Genomic DNA, 18,475 nt, shown 5'->3' with positions numbered 1-18,475 from the left:
TATGAGACCCACAGGACCAGGATCTATTATGAGATCCACAGGACCAGGACCAGGATCAATTATGAGACCCGCAGGACCAGGATCTATTATGAGACCCACAGGACCAGGATCTATTATGAGACCCACAGGACCAGGATCTATTATGAGACCCGCAGGACCAGGACCAGGATCTATTATGAGACCCGCAGGACCAAGATCAAGATCTATTATGAGACCCGCAGGACCAGGATCTATTATGAGACCCACAGGATCAGGACAAGGATCTATTATGAGACCCACAGGACCAGGATCTATTATGAGACCCGCAGGACCAGGATCTATTATGAGACCCGCAGGACCAGAACCAGGATCTATTATGAGACCCACAGGACCAGGATCTATTATGAGACCCGCAGGACCAGGATCAGGATCTATTATGAGACCCGCAGGACCAGGATCTATTATGAGACCCGCAGGATCAGGATCTATTATGAGACCCACAGGACCAGGACCAGGATCTATTATGAGACCCACAGGACCAGGATCTATTATGAGACCCGCAGGATCAAGATCAGGATCTATTATGAGACCCGCAGGACCAGGACCAGGATCTATTATGAGACCCGCAGGACCAAGATCAGGATCTATTATGAGACCCGCAGGACCAGGACCAGAATCTATTATGAGACCCGCAGGACCAGGACCAGGATCTATTATGAGACCCACAGGATCAGGACCAGGATCTATTATGAGACCCACAGGACCAAGATCTATTATGAGACCCGCAGGACCAGGATCTATTATGAGACCCACAGGACCAGGACCAGGATCTATTATGAGACCCACAGGACCAGGATCTATTATGAGACCCGCAGGACCAGAATCAGGATCTATTATGAGACCCGCAGGACCAGGATCAGGATATATTATGAGACCCACAGGACGAGGATCTATTATGAGACCCACAGGACCAGGATATATTATGAGACCCACAGGACCAGGATCTATTATGAGACCCACAGGACCAGGATCTATTATGAGACCCGCAGGACCAGGATCTATTATGAGACCCACAGGACCAGGACCAGGATCTATTATGAGACCCACAGGACCAGGATCTATTATGAGACCCGCAGGACCAGAATCAGGATCTATTATGAGAACCACAGGACCAGGATCAGGATATATTATGAGACCCACAGGACGAGGATCTATTATGAGACCCACAGGACCAGGATATATTATGAGACCCACAGGACCAGGATCTATTATGAGACCCACAGGACCAGGATCTATTATGAGACCCACAGGACCAGGATCTATTATGAGACCCGCAGAACCAGGATCAGGATCTATTATGAGACCCACAGGACCAGGACCAGGATCTATTATGAGACCCTCAGGACCAGGATCTATTATGAGACCCGCAGAACCAGGATCAGGATCTATTATGAGACCCACAGGACCAGGATCTATTATGAGACCCACAGGATCAGGACCAGGATCTATTATGAGACCCACAGGACCAGGATCAGGATCTATTATGAGACCCGCAGGACCAGGACCAGGATCTATTATGAGACCCGCAGGACCAGGATCAGGATCTATTATGAGACCCACAGGACCAGGATCTATTATGAGACCCACAGGACCAGGATCTATTATGAGACCCACAGGACCAGGATATATTATGAGACCCGCAGGACCAGGATCTATTATGAGACCCACAGGACCAGGATCTATTATGAGACCTGCAGGACCAGGATCTATTATGAGACCCGCAGGACCAGGATCTATTATGAGACCCACAGGACCAGGATCTATTATGAGACCCACAGGACCAGGATATATTATGAGACATGCAGGACCAGGATCTATTATGAGACCCACAGGACCAGGATCTATTATGAGACCTGCAGGACCAGGATCTATTATGAGACCCGCAGGACCAGGATCTATTATGAGACCCACAGGACCAGGATCTATTATGAGACCTGCAGGACCAGGATCTATTATGAGACCCACAGGATCAGGACCAGGATCTATTATGAGACCTGCAGGACCAGGATCTATTATGAGACCCGCAGGACCAGGATCTATTATGAGACCCACAGGACCAGGATCTATTATGAGACCTGCAGGACCAGGATCTATTATGAGACCCACAGGATCAGGACCAGGATCTATTATGAGACCCGCAGGACCAGGATATATTATGAGACCCGCAGGACCAGGATATATTATGAGACCCGCAGGACCAGGATCTATTATGAGACCCACAGGACCAGGATCTATTATGAGACCCGCAGGACCAGGATCTATTATGAGACCCGCAGGACCAGGATATATTATTAGACCCGCAGGACCAGGATCTATTATGAGACCCACAGGATCAGGACCAGGATCTATTATGAGACCCGCAGGACCAGGATACATTATGAGACCCACAGGACCAGGATATATTATGAGACATGCAGGACCAGGATCTATTATGAGACCCACAGGACCAGGATCTATTATGAGACCTGCAGGACCAGGATCTATTATGAGACCCGCAGGACCAGGATCTATTATGAGACCCACAGGACCAGGATCTATTATGAGACCTGCAGGACCAGGATCTATTATGAGACCCACAGGATCAGGACCAGGATCTATTATGAGACCCGCAGGACCAGGATATATTATGAGACCCGCAGGACCAGGATATATTATGAGACCCGCAGGACCAGGATCTATTATGAGACCCACAGGACCAGGATCTATTATGAGACCTGCAGGACCAGGATCTATTATGAGACCCGCAGGACCAGGATATATTATTAGACCCGCAGGACCAGGATCTATTATGAGACCCACAGGATCAGGACCAGGATCTATTATGAGACCCGCAGGACCAGGATACATTATGAGACCCACAGGACCAGGATCTATTATGAGACCCGCAGCACCAGGATCTATTATGAGACCCACAGGACCAGGATCTATTTTGAGACCCGCAGGACCAGGACCAGGATCTATTATGAGACCCACAGGACCAGGATCTATTCTAGCATGTGTTTTCTCCTGACTCCTGTAATATGACAGCTGGCCCAAGACTCAGCTACAGTATTTTTCCAGGAAAAAATGTGTCAGGGCAAGTCATGGGCAGGGTAACAGGGGCAATGGACATACATACCTCAGATGCCACGCGCACCAAGCATACTAACTAGTACACAGTGGCCTGCTACCAGTTACTCACATAACTGTCAAGATGAGTATTGGGTACCTGCATTGACGCTGCAGCAGACCTGGGTTCACATACTATTTAAGGTATTTCAATTGTTTTTCAATACATTTCAAAAACAAGTATTCAGATTAGGTTTGCAAAACTACCGGTAATTTATCAAAGTTACAGGAATCTTCAGTAATATTGGTAATTAACAGAAAATCTAGAGCAATCTATTGTAACTTTGGTAATTTATACTTAAATACCCCTTTAAAAAAAATCCATATATGGTATTCATCTTTCATATCTGTCCATATTATCCATGAGTTTCTGGTAGATATGGAACAATGGAGAAAAAAATGTAATTACCTCTGCAACTTATCCAACTATTGACTTTTTCCACAACTGACACCAGTTTGACGGCAAAACATTGATAACAAACACATGTTGACATAGTAAAACAAATTAAAGTGTCTAACATTTTCTGAAACCTATTTCATGCTGAAAGCCTAATATTAAACACCAGCTAATGGTTTATATTTAGGATATTGTTTTACAGATTTGTCATTCAACTATTTTTCTAAATCATCTAATTTAGATTATTTCATATATTTTAAATGTGATAAGGCCAGAGATAATTACAGACGCCTGGACTACAGGAAAAGGAGGGCCGAAGACTCCCCCATTCACATCGATGTGACTGTAGTGGAGCGTGTCGAGAGATTCAAGCTTCCTTGGTGGCCACATCACCAACAAACTATCATGGTCCAAACACACCAAGACAGTTGTGAAGAGGGCACGACAACGCCTATTCCCCCTCAGGAGACTGAAAGGATTTGGCATGGGTCTCCAGATCCTCAAAAAGTTCTACAGCTGCACCATCGAGATCATCCTGACCAGTTGCATCCACGTCTGGTATGGCAACTGTTCGCCATCCGTAAGGCGCTACAGAGGGTAGTGCGTACAGCCCAATACAACGCTGGGGCCAAGCTTCCTGCCATCCAGGACCTCTATACTAGGCGGTGTCAGAGGAAGGCCCAAGAAATGGTCAAAGATTCCAGCCACCCAAGTCATAGACTGTTCTCTCCGCTACCGCACAGCAAGCAGTACCAGAGCGCCAAGTCTAGGACCAAAAGGCTCCTTAACAGCTTCTACCCCCAAGCCATAAGACTGCTGAACAATTCATCAAATCAAACCCCTGCACATACCTGCTGCATATAGCCTCGTTATTCTTATTTTATTGTGTTACTTTTTTGTGAACATTCTTTAGTTTATTTAGTAAATATTTTCTTAACTGTTTTTTTTCTTAAAACAGCATTGTTGGTTAAGGGCCTGTAAAAAGCATTGTATTCGGTGAGTGTGACAAATACAATTTCATTTGTGATTATCTGAAATACCCAAAATGGCCACTAGATGTCTTAAAAGATACCAAAAAGTCTGTTAGTTTACAAGTAAACTTTAAAAGTAATAAACATTCCCTTTGCAACCTTAATTCAGATAGCCTTTATCTGAACATTTTCAAATACATTGACTCAATTAAACTTCCATACACTTAAACCAGGTATTTCAAATAAGTGTTTGAACATACTTTCAAATACAATTTGCTAGTCTATTTCAAATCAAATCAAATCAAATTTTATTTGTCACATACACATGGCTATTTACTATTATTATTATTTTTATTTTTTACAAATAATGATTATAATAATGAAATAAAAGTACTGAACGTATTTAGATGACAAATACTAAAATACATTAATAAATCAATCAAAAAGACATGTCCAAATGTTCAGAAATATCTTGCAGGTTAGTGGTAGAGCAGTAGATCATCATGTAGTCAGTTAGAAATAGCAATAAACCAGGTTCAATATCAGAATTTTGGAATCATCTCGTCACTCTACAATGAGAGTGGGACATTTATGTGATGATGATGTTTTCTACCAACAAGGTGCAGTTGACTGCAAATAGGATTCAGACTTTAAAGTAGAAATCTGCAGTTGCTACATCCATTTTTGGACTTATAGTTAATTATATATACCCAATGATTCTTGAAGAATATAACTTTGAAATGACTCATGGGCTTAGTTCAACTGTCGTACCAGAACCCAAAATACAACATTGTTTAACTTCAATGTTTGTAAACAAAGTAAATGTAAACAAACACTGTATAGCCGAAAATCTATAATTTTGATACCATGGAAGATCAGCTATTGTATGCATATAACGTTATGACTATGAACTTGAGAGTGGCTACATTTATTTCTGCGGCCCCAAACGTCAACTTTCTACCGAACCAGTGGCGGGGAAAAACGCATGGTTATTGTCTCAAATGTAGATTGCCGCTTTAAACAACAACACTGTTCCATCTCAATAAATAAAATAACATTTATACATGCCACAAACGCTATTGATACCCTTGTGTACGGACACCTTAAAAACAATACTAGCAGTCCACCTTAAGGAAACAAGAGGGGCTCGCTCAATTTTATTACATGACGTTTCGGATGCGGATTGGACGATCCGCAGCATTATGTTAATGACGGGCGGGCTGTGCAAAGTCCGTAGGTGACGTCATCTCCGAGTTCGCTTAGAGTGAAACAAACATGGCGACAGACTGGAGTGGTTGGCAGGGGTACACGCTAACTTTAATCATTTTACTATGGTGTACGGCGGGCACAGAAGCCGAGACGGGGATCCCGGAGACCGGTAGCCCCACCCAGGTCTTCGGCATGCGGCTGGAGAGGAGCGACAAGCCAGCTACTACCACGGACGACGGGGTGATCCAAGTAACAGAGGAGAGCAACATCTTCATGAGGTTCTACGGGCTGCAGATTCTTCCTGACACCTCGTCACAGATCAAGTTCATGGAACATGAACATGTTGATGTTACCAGCAATAATGCTAATTTTAACAGGACTTGCGCCGAATATACCAAAGATATCGTTATTCGGGGTGGCATGAACGTGAGCCACCTTGGAACCTCCGGGGTGGTGAGTTTGAAAATCAAGCCGCTACGGAAGCGCGAGCTCAAGAAGGAGTATGGGCTCTGCGTCCGGGACAGTCAAGATGGCAAGTGGTACCTGTTGGGTGAGGATGACGGGAGGCTGCGAGTGGTGGAGGAAAAGAAATCTATGCTTCCTATGTGGTTCCAGTGCATCCTCATCTGCGCTCTGTTGGTACTGTCAGGTATGTTCAGCGGGCTCAACCTGGGACTCATGGCCCTAGATCCTATGGAGCTCCGGATAGTCCAGAACTGCGGTACCGAAAAGGAGAAGAGGTACGCCAGCAAGATCGAGCCCATTCGGAGAAAAGGGAACTATCTTTTATGTTCCTTACTTCTGGGTAATGTGCTAGTCAACACAACTCTCACCATCCTTCTGGATGACTTGATAGGGTCAGGTCTGGGAGCAGTGGTCGCCTCCACTATAGGTATTGTCATATTCGGGGAGATCGTTCCCCAGGCGCTGTGCTCTCGCCACGGACTGGCTGTAGGAGCCAACACCATCATGGTGACCAAGTTCTTCATGTTGGTGACCTTCCCCCTGTCATGGCCCATCAGTAAACTCCTGGACTGCATCTTGGGCCAGGAGATCGGTACCGTGTACAACAGGGAGAAGCTGGTGGAGATGCTGAGAGTAACGGAACCGTACAATGACCTGGTCAAAGAGGAACTCAACATGATCCAGGGGGCGCTGGAGCTCAGGACCAAAACCGTTGAAGATGTCATGACGCCGATCAGTAATTCCTTCATGATCCACAGCGACGCTGTGCTAGACTTCAACACCATGTCAGAGATCATGGAGAGCGGGTACACGCGCATACCGGTGTTTGAGGACGAGAGGTCCAACATTGTGGATATCTTGTTTGTCAAGGACCTGGCTTTCGTTGATCCGGATGACTGTACGACGCTGAAGACCATCACCAAGTTCTACAACCACCCGGTTCACTTCGTGTTCCATGACACCAAGCTGGATTCCATGTTAGAGGAGTTCAAGAAAGGTTTGTTTTGGAGGGTGAATCCCAAATGACACCCGATTCCCTTTATAGTGCACTACTTCTGCCTGGGGCTCACGTGGAGGGAAGGTGGTTTTGTTTACATTAATTTGTTTGTTTACCTGATCAGTAAATAAGTTATTTACCTAGTTTACTACCTTTTACCTAGTTTGTTTACCTTGTCAGGGACAGCAGTGGCTGATGGGGGCTCTTCCAATGGAAGAGTGAGGTCAGGTGATGGGGCCTAATAGGATTTAACGTGAGAAATAGAGACTTGTCACTTTTTATCAGACACACACATCCAAATATTTGGGCCCAGAAATGCATGTTTTCTCTCCATCAGTTTCAGTGAACGTTGAGAGAGATGTTATGGATTCTTTGTGGGCTTGTTTTATGTTTTTACCTGGCATCGATCTGGCCTTGAGTAGGCTGCATTCTATGAGCCGCTCGACTCTACCCTGTTCCTGGTTCACCCCATTGGATTCCATATCTCACACACTGTAGTGTACAAACTTCTCATTCACCTAGCTTCTTTACACACACACACACACACACACACACACACACACACACACACACACACACACACACACACACACACACACACACACACACACACACACACACACACACTCTCTCTCTCTCGCAGGGATGTGTTTTAATTAATCACTCTCTCCCAGGGTTTTGTCTCAAGGTCAGACACCTAGACAGACAGACTGTAGATGGCTTCTTCAGCTCTCATTCGCTGCCAGGCAGGCAGACAAACAAACGGTCACACTGTATGTGTTTCTCTCTATATATGAATGGAGGAGGGGCATCTCTTCCTCCTCTTCGTTATCAGTCATGTGATTGGGATGACATTGTGTGTCTCATTCTCTGTTTTCATTGATTCAGAATTAGAACCTCAGTAGCCTTGTAATTCTCATTCAGACTTCTCACTCAACCTTGAACAATGTAGGCCCAATACAGACATAAACAAGGCAGTCTGCATCCTACTACAGTCTGGTAATGTAGCCTAGCCAGCCTATCACAATAGGACTGAGTAAAGTTGTAGTTAATGTCATTATAAGTGTCAGTATGGCAGCACATAAGCTCATTCTCTGGAAGGTCTTCAGAGGTGGCTGGCAGGCAGGCACGGCTACGGGACGACGAGTGAGATTTGGCTGTGAAACATTGTTCCACCTAATCTCTATTGGCTTACCCAGTACACTGTAGAGGGATAGTGGATATACATGACAAGGGTTGACACATTTACAACATGATCCCTCCACTGTGTTGTCTGGCTCTGCATCTGTCTGTTTCGTATCCATGGTGAGTTGGCGAAACACATGACTCCCGCAACGGCATGTCGAGTTCCAGAGTTCCACTCCCTGCCGTTTGGCATCGGTTGCCATGGCACCCAACACTGTCTGCCATTTGCTGTTGTCCTGAGTGCTCTGTCTGTACGATGCCCCACACCTTGTCTCTGGTCCAGTCTAAAGGTGAATAGGGTCTAATGTGTTGTCATGGAGAGCAGAGACCAAGCTATTCCATTGTAAGGTAATATCCTTACAACAGAGTTGTGGTGGAAACCAGAGCTATTGGTGAGCTGGTAGATCAGTGGCTGTTCAAGATGAGGGAGGACCATCATTTGTTTCATGAGCACGACCTTACTTCTATTACAGCATGTTGGATGACTGTCATTCATATTCCATGCATCCAGCTCAATGTAGCATCGATAGGTTTAGGCTACTACATGATACTCAAATTGTCCCTATACCCACCATGATGTTGCTACAACGTAGCATATGAATTGAGAGACAGGTTGAGAGACAAGTTGAGACAATATCTCACATGGAATAGCCTTCATTTCTCAGAACAAGAATAGACTGACAAGTTTCAGAAGAAAGGGCTTTGTTTCTGGCCATTTTGAGCCTGTAATCGAACCCACAAATGCTGATGCTCCAGATACTCAACTAGTCTAAAGAAGGACAGTTTTATTGCTTCTTTAATCAGAACAACAGTTTTCAGCTGTGCTAACATAATTGCAAAAGGGTTTTCTAATGATCAATTAGCCTTTTAAAATTATAAATTTGGATTAGCTAACACAACGTGCCATTGTAACACAGGAGTGATGGTTGCTGATAATGGGCCTCTGTACACCAATATAGATATTCCATAAAAAAATCAGCCGTTTCCAGCTACAATAGTCATTTACAACATTAACAATGTCTACATTGTATTTCTGATCAATTTGATGTTATTTTAATGGACAAAAAAAGTGCTTTTCTTAAAAAAAAAACAAGGAAATGTCTCAAGTGACCCCAAACTTTTGAACGGTAGTGTAAATAGCTTTCCTCTCTGTTTGAGTAGACTAATACAGCTAATTAGCTAATACATACTCTTTCTGCTGCTGCTCCTTAATTTGAAGAAATATATTTATTTAAAACGGTTGACTTTCTCTCTCTTGAGTCAACGACTCACCACATTTTATCGACTGCAGTGCTAGCTAGCTGTAGCTTATGCTTTCAGTACTATATTCATTCTCTGATCCTTTTGATTGGGTGGACAATATGTTAGTTCATACTGCAAGAGCTCTGATAGGTTGGAGGACGTCCTCCGGGAATCAACATAATTACTGTGTAAGTCTATGGAAGGGGGTGAGAACCATGAGCTTCCTAGGTTTTGTATTGAAGTCGATGTACCCAGAGGAAGATGGAAAATGGCTGTCTTCGGGCTACACCATGGTGCTACCCTACAGAGTGCTGTTGGGGATACTGCTAAAACAGTGTGTTTTTAATCAGTTATTTGGTTCCCTGAATATACTTTTGTGTAGTTTTATTTTTAAAAATGTAACTTTTTTAATGTTTCACTATTTGTAATTTTATAACATTCACTGAATAGGATGGTCCTCCCCTTAAGCTTTTGGCCATTTAAAAAAAAAAAAAAAAAAAAAAAACATCTCATTGCAAAATAATGCTTTTTAACCTATTCATTGAAATACAAGTCGATGTAAATACGTTTGACTGGTCAAGCTTATCAGTTTATAGGTTCAATTGCATAATTTAGTGGAATTAAATTGGTGAGTGTGTACAGTATATTCATTATGTATCTTATTTGTCACATGCATACAGAGCTGCTGCTACTGCATCTCAAAGAGCAAATGCATAGGCAACGGAAAGCAGGCTTCCTCAGCACCTCACACAGCATAGGCAACGGGAAGCAGGCTTCCTCAGCGCGTCACACAGCATAGGCAACGGGAAGCAGGCTTCCTCAGCGCGTCACACAGCATAGGCAACGGGAAGCAGGCTTCCTCAGCACCTCACACAGCATAGGCAACGGGAAGGAGGCTTCCTCAGCGCGTCACACAGCATAGGCAACGGGAAGCAGGCTTCCTCAGCGCGTCACACAGCATAGGCAACGGAAAGCAGGCTTCCTCAGCACCTCACACAGCATAGGCAACGGAAAGCAGGCTTCCTCAGCACCTCACACAGCATAGGCAACGGAAAGCAGGCTTCCTCAGCACCTCACACAGCATAGGCAACGGAAAGCAGGCTTCCTCAGCACCTCACACAGCATAGGCAACGGAAAGCAGGCTTCCTCAGCGCGTCACACACCACATTGCGATGAACTGTAGGCAGTATGCATTTTGAAAACATATACTTAATTGTTTCAAACCTGAATGTTTTACGACATATTATGAGGCATGTCTTAACCTTGCTTCAAAGTAGCCTAGCCAAAATCAGACCATAGAATTGCCTCCGCAGATATCAACTTTCTGTCATTGTCCTGTAGCCAAAGGCACAATCCTAGTCATATTAGCAACCCATGCTACTTGTTGCATATTAGATCTCCTGTCTTTCTAATTGTCCCTTTCTAACGGTCTATATTTTAATTTGTCACATAAAACCGCATTATGGAATGAACATTGGTGCGCAGCCTGGGCTACTACTGCCTTGTGTGTGTTGCTGCGTTTATAATCTGAAGAAATAATAGTTTATCAACATTTTAAGATAAACATTCTGATCTGTTGCGTCAGACTCATTGCTTTTTAACAAAAAAAAAAAAATGTAGCATAGGCCTATTGGTTGTATGAATTTGGGATCTATCATCCCACAACTGTCCCGGAGTCTGTTTGGAATAGGCTTTTTCTTTCTCGACAAACTGACCAATAGAATAGATAACCTTTGCTACTATGTGTTATTGTAGATCGACAGGCTAGTGATGTTGCTGTTCGTGACTCGTCTTGTTGGCCGAGGAAAAGTACATGTGGACAGTTGTCCTAACATCTTCAAAGTGCCCTTCAGAATTCGGTAAGAAGGACCGCACATCTTCCCTAATGCGTTGTTAATATGAATGACCATAATGTAAATGTGTTTGGTGTCATTCTGAGCACCGTGGGTGGACGCCCTAATCAGGTTGCGCACCCATTGCATATGAACATATATGCTATGTACGTTGTCTATGGCCCTTTGGCGAAAGGTAATACTGTACACGAACAGAATCAATGAAAACCTCTGGTCACTGTCCAGGCTAGTGGCTAGCTTCCAGTCCTGCTTTCTTGTAATGATGAGGAAAAACAGCATTTTGCTCTTGAGCGTGTGTTGGGGTGTAAGTTTGTGTGGGTAGAGATACGTGTGTATAGAGTCAGTGCAAGAGAGTTAGTTAAAAAAAAGAAGGTAAATGCAGGTAGTCCGGGAGCCATTTGATTAACTATCTAGCAGCCTTGTTCAGCAGACTTATGGCTTGGGGGTAGAAGCTGTTCAGGGTCCTGTTGGTACTGCTTGCCGTGCTGTATCAGAGAGGACAATCTATGGCGTGTGTGTGTGTTCCTGCTGTGAGTCACCCTGATGATCCTCCATGGCGTCTCATTGTTTCCTCATCAGAGAGAAAGATAATGCCAGCTGACCTTTTAATACCACTATGTGAAGCCCTTCTGTCATACCTTACTGAATCACTGAGAGATGGATAGAGTGAGTTATAGACAGACAGGCAGACAGAGAGATTGCCTCTTGTTTATGAACTCTTTAGTAAGTTGACTGATAGAGAACACATTGTCATTTACAACAATGACCTTGGAAATGACCTGAGCTCATAAAATCAAATGTTATTGGTCGCATATATATATTTAGCCAATGTTATTGCTTGTGTAGTGAAGTGCTTGTGTTCCTAGCTCCAACAGTGCATTAATATTTGACAATGCACACAAACCTAAAAGTAATAGAATGGAATTAAGAGATCTAAAAATATTAGGACAAGCAACATTGGTGTCCGGAGTGTAAATATATTTTTAGTGGATTCGGCTATTTCAGCCACAACCGTTGCTGACAGGTGTACAAAATCGAGCACACAGACATGCAATTGCCAAAGACAAACATTGACAGTAGAATGGCCTTACTGAAGTGTTTTTCAAGGTGGCACCGTCATAGGATGCCACCTTTCCAACAAGTCAGTTTGTCGAGTGTCTGCCCTGCTAGAGTTGCCCTGGTCAACGGTAAATTCTGTTACTGTGAAGTGGAAATGCCTAGGAGCAACAACGGCTCAGCCGCTAAGTGGTAGGCCACACAAGCTCACAGAACGGGACCGCCGGGTGCTGAAGCGTGTAGCATGTAAAGATCATCTGTCCTCGGTTGTAACACTCACTACCGAGTTCAAAACTGCCTCTGGAAGCAACGTCAGCGTAATAACTGTTCAACAGGAGCTTCATGAAATGGGTTTCCATGGCCGAGCAGCCGCACACAAGCCTAAGATCACCATGCGCAATGCAAAGTGTCGGCTGGAGTGGTGTAAAGCTCGCCGCCATTGGACTCTGGAGCAGTGGAAACACGTTCTCTGGAGTGATGAATCGCGCTCCACCATCTGGCAGTCCGACAGACAAATCTGGGTTTGGTGGATACCAGGAGAACGCTACCCGCCCCAGTGCATAGTGCCAACTGTAAAGTTTGGTGGTGTAGGAATAATGGTGGCCTACCCCGGCCAAACCCTCCCCTAACCCGGACGACACTGGGCCAATTGTGCACCGCCCTATGGGACTCCCGATCACAGACGGTGGTGATACAGCCCGGGATCGAACCCAGGTCTGTAGTGACACCTCTAGCGCTGCGATGCAGTGCCTTAGACCGCTGCGCCACACAGGGTTGTTGCGGCTAGGCCCCTTACTTCCAGGGAAGGGAAATCTTAATGCTACATTATAAATAACATTCTAGATGATTCTGAGCTTCCAAATTTGTGGCAAAAGTTTGGGGAAGGCCCTTTCCTGTTTCAGAATGACAATGCCCCATGCACAAGGCAAGATCCATACAGAAAGGGTTAGTTGAGATCGGTGTGGAAAAACTTGACTGGCCTGCACAGAGCCCTGACCTTAACCCCATCGAACACCCTTTGGGATGAATTGGAACGCTGACTGCGAGCCAGGCCTAATCGTCCAACATCAATGCCCGACCTCAAGAATGCTCTTGTGGCTCAATGGAAGCAAGTCCCCACAGCAATGTCCAAACATCTAGTGAAAAGCCTTCATAGAAGAGTGGAGGCTGTTATAGCAGCAGAGGGGGGGACCACATACTTTGTGTGTGTGAGTGATAGGATTTATGGACAGTATGTGGATAGAATATGTAGTATATCTGATGAATATGTAGGATAGAATAGTGTGTGTGTGTGTATATGTATATGTATATATATATATATATATATATATATATATATAATATATTTTTTTATATATACACCAATAGTTGAATAGGATGGCATTGACTAGAATACAGTGTAGTGTATACATACGAAATGGGTAGAACAGTATGTAAACATGATTAAAGTGAGCAGTGATTCTGTGTCTATGTACATAGGGCAGCAGCCTCTTAGGTGCAGGGATGAGTAACCAGGTGGTAGCTGGCTAGTGACAGTGAGTAAGTTCAGGGCAGGGTACTGGGAGTGGTCTGGCTACTAATGGCCAGTGATTTGAGTCTGTATGTTGGCAGCAGCCAGTCTGTTAGTGATGGCAGTTTAACAGTCTGATGGCTTTGAGATTGAAGCTGTTTTTCAGTCTCTCGGTCCCAGCTTTGATGCAAGCTCCCAGCTCTGTACTGACTTCGCCTTCTAGATGGTACCGGGGTGAACAGGCCGTGGCTCGGGTGGATGAGGTCCTTGAAGATCTTCCTGTGACACCGGGTGCTGTAGATGTCCTGGAGGGCAGGCAGTGTGCTTCATTAAACCATCTCAAATATCCCCCCAAATATAAAACCACAGAATGCATAAAAAAAAAAGACAAGTTTGGAAGCCATAGAGCCTGAAGGGACTGTACAGCTACTGTAAGTGGTTGTTTGAATGTTAAAAACACTGTTTCAGATTGAATATCTCATGCCAACCCTCTCCCAATGTTCTGGTGGGTTTTTCAGTTGTCAGGTGTCTATAGTTTGTCATTGTGCACATGGACCTTGTAGCCTGAATCTGTGCTGGCAGATAGGCCTGTCTCACCATGTACTGTGCTTTTGTCAGTTGTTAGGGACATCGCTGTGTGTGTGCTCGTGCGTGTGTGCGTCACAGACAGTTCAACGACATTCCTTCACGTTGACCCAGCCCAATATTTTTCATTGTCCATGACATTTTATGACACTAGTTATGTTCTGCCTCTGCCAGGTTAGCCTAACCCTGAGACATAGTGTCTGTTGTAAGGCTTTGCCTATAACCCTTAAGCTCATATCTAACGAAAAGCAGGTTTTTATTTTATTTTAATTATTTTTTTTACACGTGTGTTCAAGCTGGAATTAGAATGCATGGTAGTGAATGAGAGGGAACACATGCAGCGAGCATCAAATCAAATCACATGTTATTTGCCACATGCTCTCCATACAAGAGTTGTAGACCTTACAGTGAAATGATGACTTAAAACCCCAACAATGCAGTTTCAAGATAAAGGTGTTAAAGTATTTACTAAAATATGTTGAAGTAAAAAAATAAAAATACACAGTGGCAAGAAAAAGTATTTGAACCCTTGGATTTTCCTGGATTTCTGCATAAATTGGTCATAATATTTGATCTGATCTTTATCTAGGTCACAACAATAGACAAACACAGTCTGCTTAAACTAATAACACACAAACAACAATACGTTTTAATGTCTTTATTGTACACACCATGTAAACATTCACAGTGCAGGGTGGGAAAAGTATGTGAATCCTTGGATTTAATAACTGGTTGACCCTCACTTTGGCAGCAATAACCTCAACCAAACGTTTTCTGTAATTGCGGATCAGACCTGCACAACGGTCAGGAGGAATTTTGGACCATTCGTCTTCACAAAATTGTTTCAGTTCAGCAATATTCTTGGGATGTCTGGTGTGAACTGCTCTCTTGAGGTCATGCCACAGCATCTAAATCGGGTTGAGGTCAGGAATCTGACTGGGCGTATTTTCTTCTGTTGAAGCCATTCTGTTGTTGATTTACTTCTGTGTTTTCGGTCGTTGTCCTGTTGCATCACCCAACTTCTGTTGAGCTTCAATTGGCAGACAGATAGCCTAACATTCTCCTGTAAAATGTCTTGATGAACTTGGGAATTCATTTTTCTGTCGATGACAACAAGCTGTCCAGGCCCTGAGGTGCTCCCTCCACCATACTTTACAGTTGGGATGAGGTTTTGTTGTTGTGCTGTGACTTTTTTTCATTCTCTTCATGGTGACAGGGGTCTAAGTAGGAACACAAAAGAAGAAACATACGGGCCTCCCGGGTGGCGCAGTTGTTAAGGGCGCTGTACGCAGCGCCAGCTGTGCCATCAGAGTCCTGGGTTCGCGCCCAGGCTCTGTCGTAACCGGCCGCGACCGGGAGGTCCGTGGGGCGACGCACAATTGGCCTAGCGTCGCCCGGGTTAGGGCTTGGTCGGTAGGGGTGTCCTTGTCTCATCGCGCACCAGCGACTCCTGTGGCGGGCTGGGCGCAGTGTACGCTAGCCAAGGTGTTTCCTCCGGCGCATTGGTTCGGCTGGCTTCCGGGTTGGATGTGCGCTGTGTTAAAGAAGCAGCGGCTTGGTTGGTTGTGTATCGGAGGACGCATGACTTTCAACCTTCGTCTCTCCCGAGCCCGTACGGGAATTGTAGCGATGAGACAAGATAGTAGCTACTACAACAATTGGATACTACGAAATTGGGGAGAAAAAGGGGTAAAATAAATAAAAAAATAAAAAAATAAAAGTAGAAACATACAATATCCTTCCTTCGCATATTAGAGTATTATTCTACACACTAGCTATTATTTAATGAGCTCTACCCCCCCAATCATAGACGTCTGTGTTCCACAAGTTTGTACTTTACAGTACAGTAGTATGGCATGTCATCCGATTTGTATGCACTTGAAAAGCAAATGGAGGACGCTGAAAGTTGAGAAATAAATATAATAGGCCTAGCCTATAGAAATTCTCCTCTTTTTAATAGAGGCCATCAAAACACTGTTAGCCTATGAATCAACCAGCTATGATGAGCAACAGAGCCCTGAGTACCAGGCCATTAGGCCCTGATGGAGGGACAACAGAGCCCTGAGTACCAGGCCATTAGGACCTGATGGGGGGGTCAACAGAGCCCTGAGTACCAGGCCATTAGGACCTGATGGAGGGACAACAGAGCCCTGAGTAGGCCAAAAGGACCTGGTAGTTGGCAAGTTTTTTACACTACTAGTGACCATCAGAGGCATCACAGCGCAGTTTTGGAGACACATTCACGTGCTTGTTGAAACTCAGAGAGAGAGAGTAACAGCCAGCGCTCTTAGCTAACAGCCAGCGCTCTTAGCTAACAGCCAGCGCTCTTAGCTAACAGCCAGCGCTCTTAGCTAACAGCCAACGCTCTTAGCTAACAGCCAGCGCTCTTAGCTAACAGCCAGCGCTCTTAGCTAACAGCCAGCGCTCTTAGCTAACAGCCAACGCAGAAAGGAGGAGTGAATTGCCCAACACTGACCTGTGACCAGTCTTATCAGTATGAGAGTTGGGCAACCTCAGACAGTTATAAAGGTGTGTGTACGTCCAAGTGTCCAACACTCAGCAGCCAGCTGGACATCACCTGTTCACCTGAAGTAGGATGGAAATGGCTCAGAACCTGATCTAAGGTCAGCTTTTTGCTTCCCCCTATAAAGAACTACAGATAGGCTACGAGAAAGGTAACTTCCTCGATCTGTGCTAAAAAGCAACTTCCAGTCTTCCACTAGAGTGTCAGCCAGTAGGAGTGCCTGAATCTAATCCTTGTGAGTTGAGGGGGAGGGGTTCCCTGCACAGGTGGGGCGTGTTGGGGACACGGGTCAGAGGGCCATGAGTAAATATGAGACAATGGGGCAACCAATTCAATTTTCAATAAATGATAGCAAGCTGTCCAGGCCCTGAGGCAGCAAAGCAGCCCCAAACCATGATGCTTCCTCCACCATACTTTACAGTTGGGATGAGGTTTTGTTGTTGGTGTGCTGTGCCTTTTTTTCTCCACACAAAGTGTTGTATGTTCTTTCCAAACAACTCAACTGTAGTTTCATCTGTCCACAGAATATATTGTCAGTAGCGCTGTGGAACATCCAGGTGCTCTTTTGTAAACTTCAGATGTACAGCAATGTTTTTTTTGACAGCAGTGGCTTCTTCCGTGGTGTCCTCCCATGAAAACCATTCTTGTTTCGTGTTTTACTTATCCTAGGCTCGTCAACAGAGATGTTAGCATGTTCCAGAGATTTCTGTAAGTCTTCAGCTGACACTAGGATTCTTCTTAACCTCATTGAGCATTCTGCGCTGTGCTCTTGCAGTCATCTTTTCAGGACGGTCACTCCTAGGGAGAGTAGCAACAGTGCTGAACTTTCTCCATTTATAGACAATATGTCTTACCACGGACTGATGAACATCAAGGCATTTAGAGAGACTTTTGTAACCCTTTCAGCTTAATGCAAGTCAACTATTCTTAATCTTAGGTCTTCTGAGATCTATTTTGTTCGAGGCATGGTTCACATTAGGCAATGCTTCTTGTGAATAGCAAACTCAAATTTTGTGAGTTTTTTTTATAGGGAAAGGCAACTTTCACCAACGTCTCATTGATTGGACTCCAGGTTAGCTGACTCCTGACTCCAATTAGCTTTTGGAGAAGTCATTAGCCTAGGGGTTCACACATTTTTTCCAACCTACACTGTGAATGTTTAAATGATGTATTCAATATAGACAAGAAAAATACAATACTTTGTGTGTTATTAGTTTAAGCACACTGTTTGTTGTGACTTCGATGAACATCAGATCAGATTTGATGACCAATTTATGCAGAAATCCAGGTAATTCCAAATGGTTCACATACTTTTTCATGCCACTAAATATATA

General features: G+C 44.4%; 2 protein-coding genes across 3 annotated transcripts in view; both read left to right on the top strand.

The window, feature by feature from the left end:
- Positions 1-18,475, top strand: part of LOC139389815 (histone H2A.V) — a 257,719-nt gene that overhangs the window by 52,857 nt on the left and 186,387 nt on the right. The gene's annotated exons all lie outside the window — the stretch shown is intronic.
- The window catches only part of LOC139390025 (metal transporter CNNM4-like), a 73,324-nt gene continuing 60,636 nt past the window's right edge, over positions 5,788-18,475 (top strand). The window contains exon 1 of one of the 2 annotated variants that reach the window (XM_071137133.1): positions 5,788-7,186. In XM_071137133.1, coding sequence (XP_070993234.1) covers positions 5,791-7,186 — 1,396 coding nt within the window. In that variant the 5' untranslated portion in view covers positions 5,788-5,790. The remainder of the gene's footprint in view (positions 7,187-18,475) is intronic. The other variant, XM_071137132.1, reaches the window with a different exon arrangement.

This window comes from Oncorhynchus clarkii, chromosome 30, assembly GCF_045791955.1.
Source record: "Oncorhynchus clarkii lewisi isolate Uvic-CL-2024 chromosome 30, UVic_Ocla_1.0, whole genome shotgun sequence".
Classification (NCBI taxonomy): Eukaryota; Metazoa; Chordata; class Actinopteri; order Salmoniformes; family Salmonidae; genus Oncorhynchus; species Oncorhynchus clarkii.
Note: the sequence above shows the minus strand (reverse complement) of the source record. Positions and strands in the feature narration are given on the sequence as shown.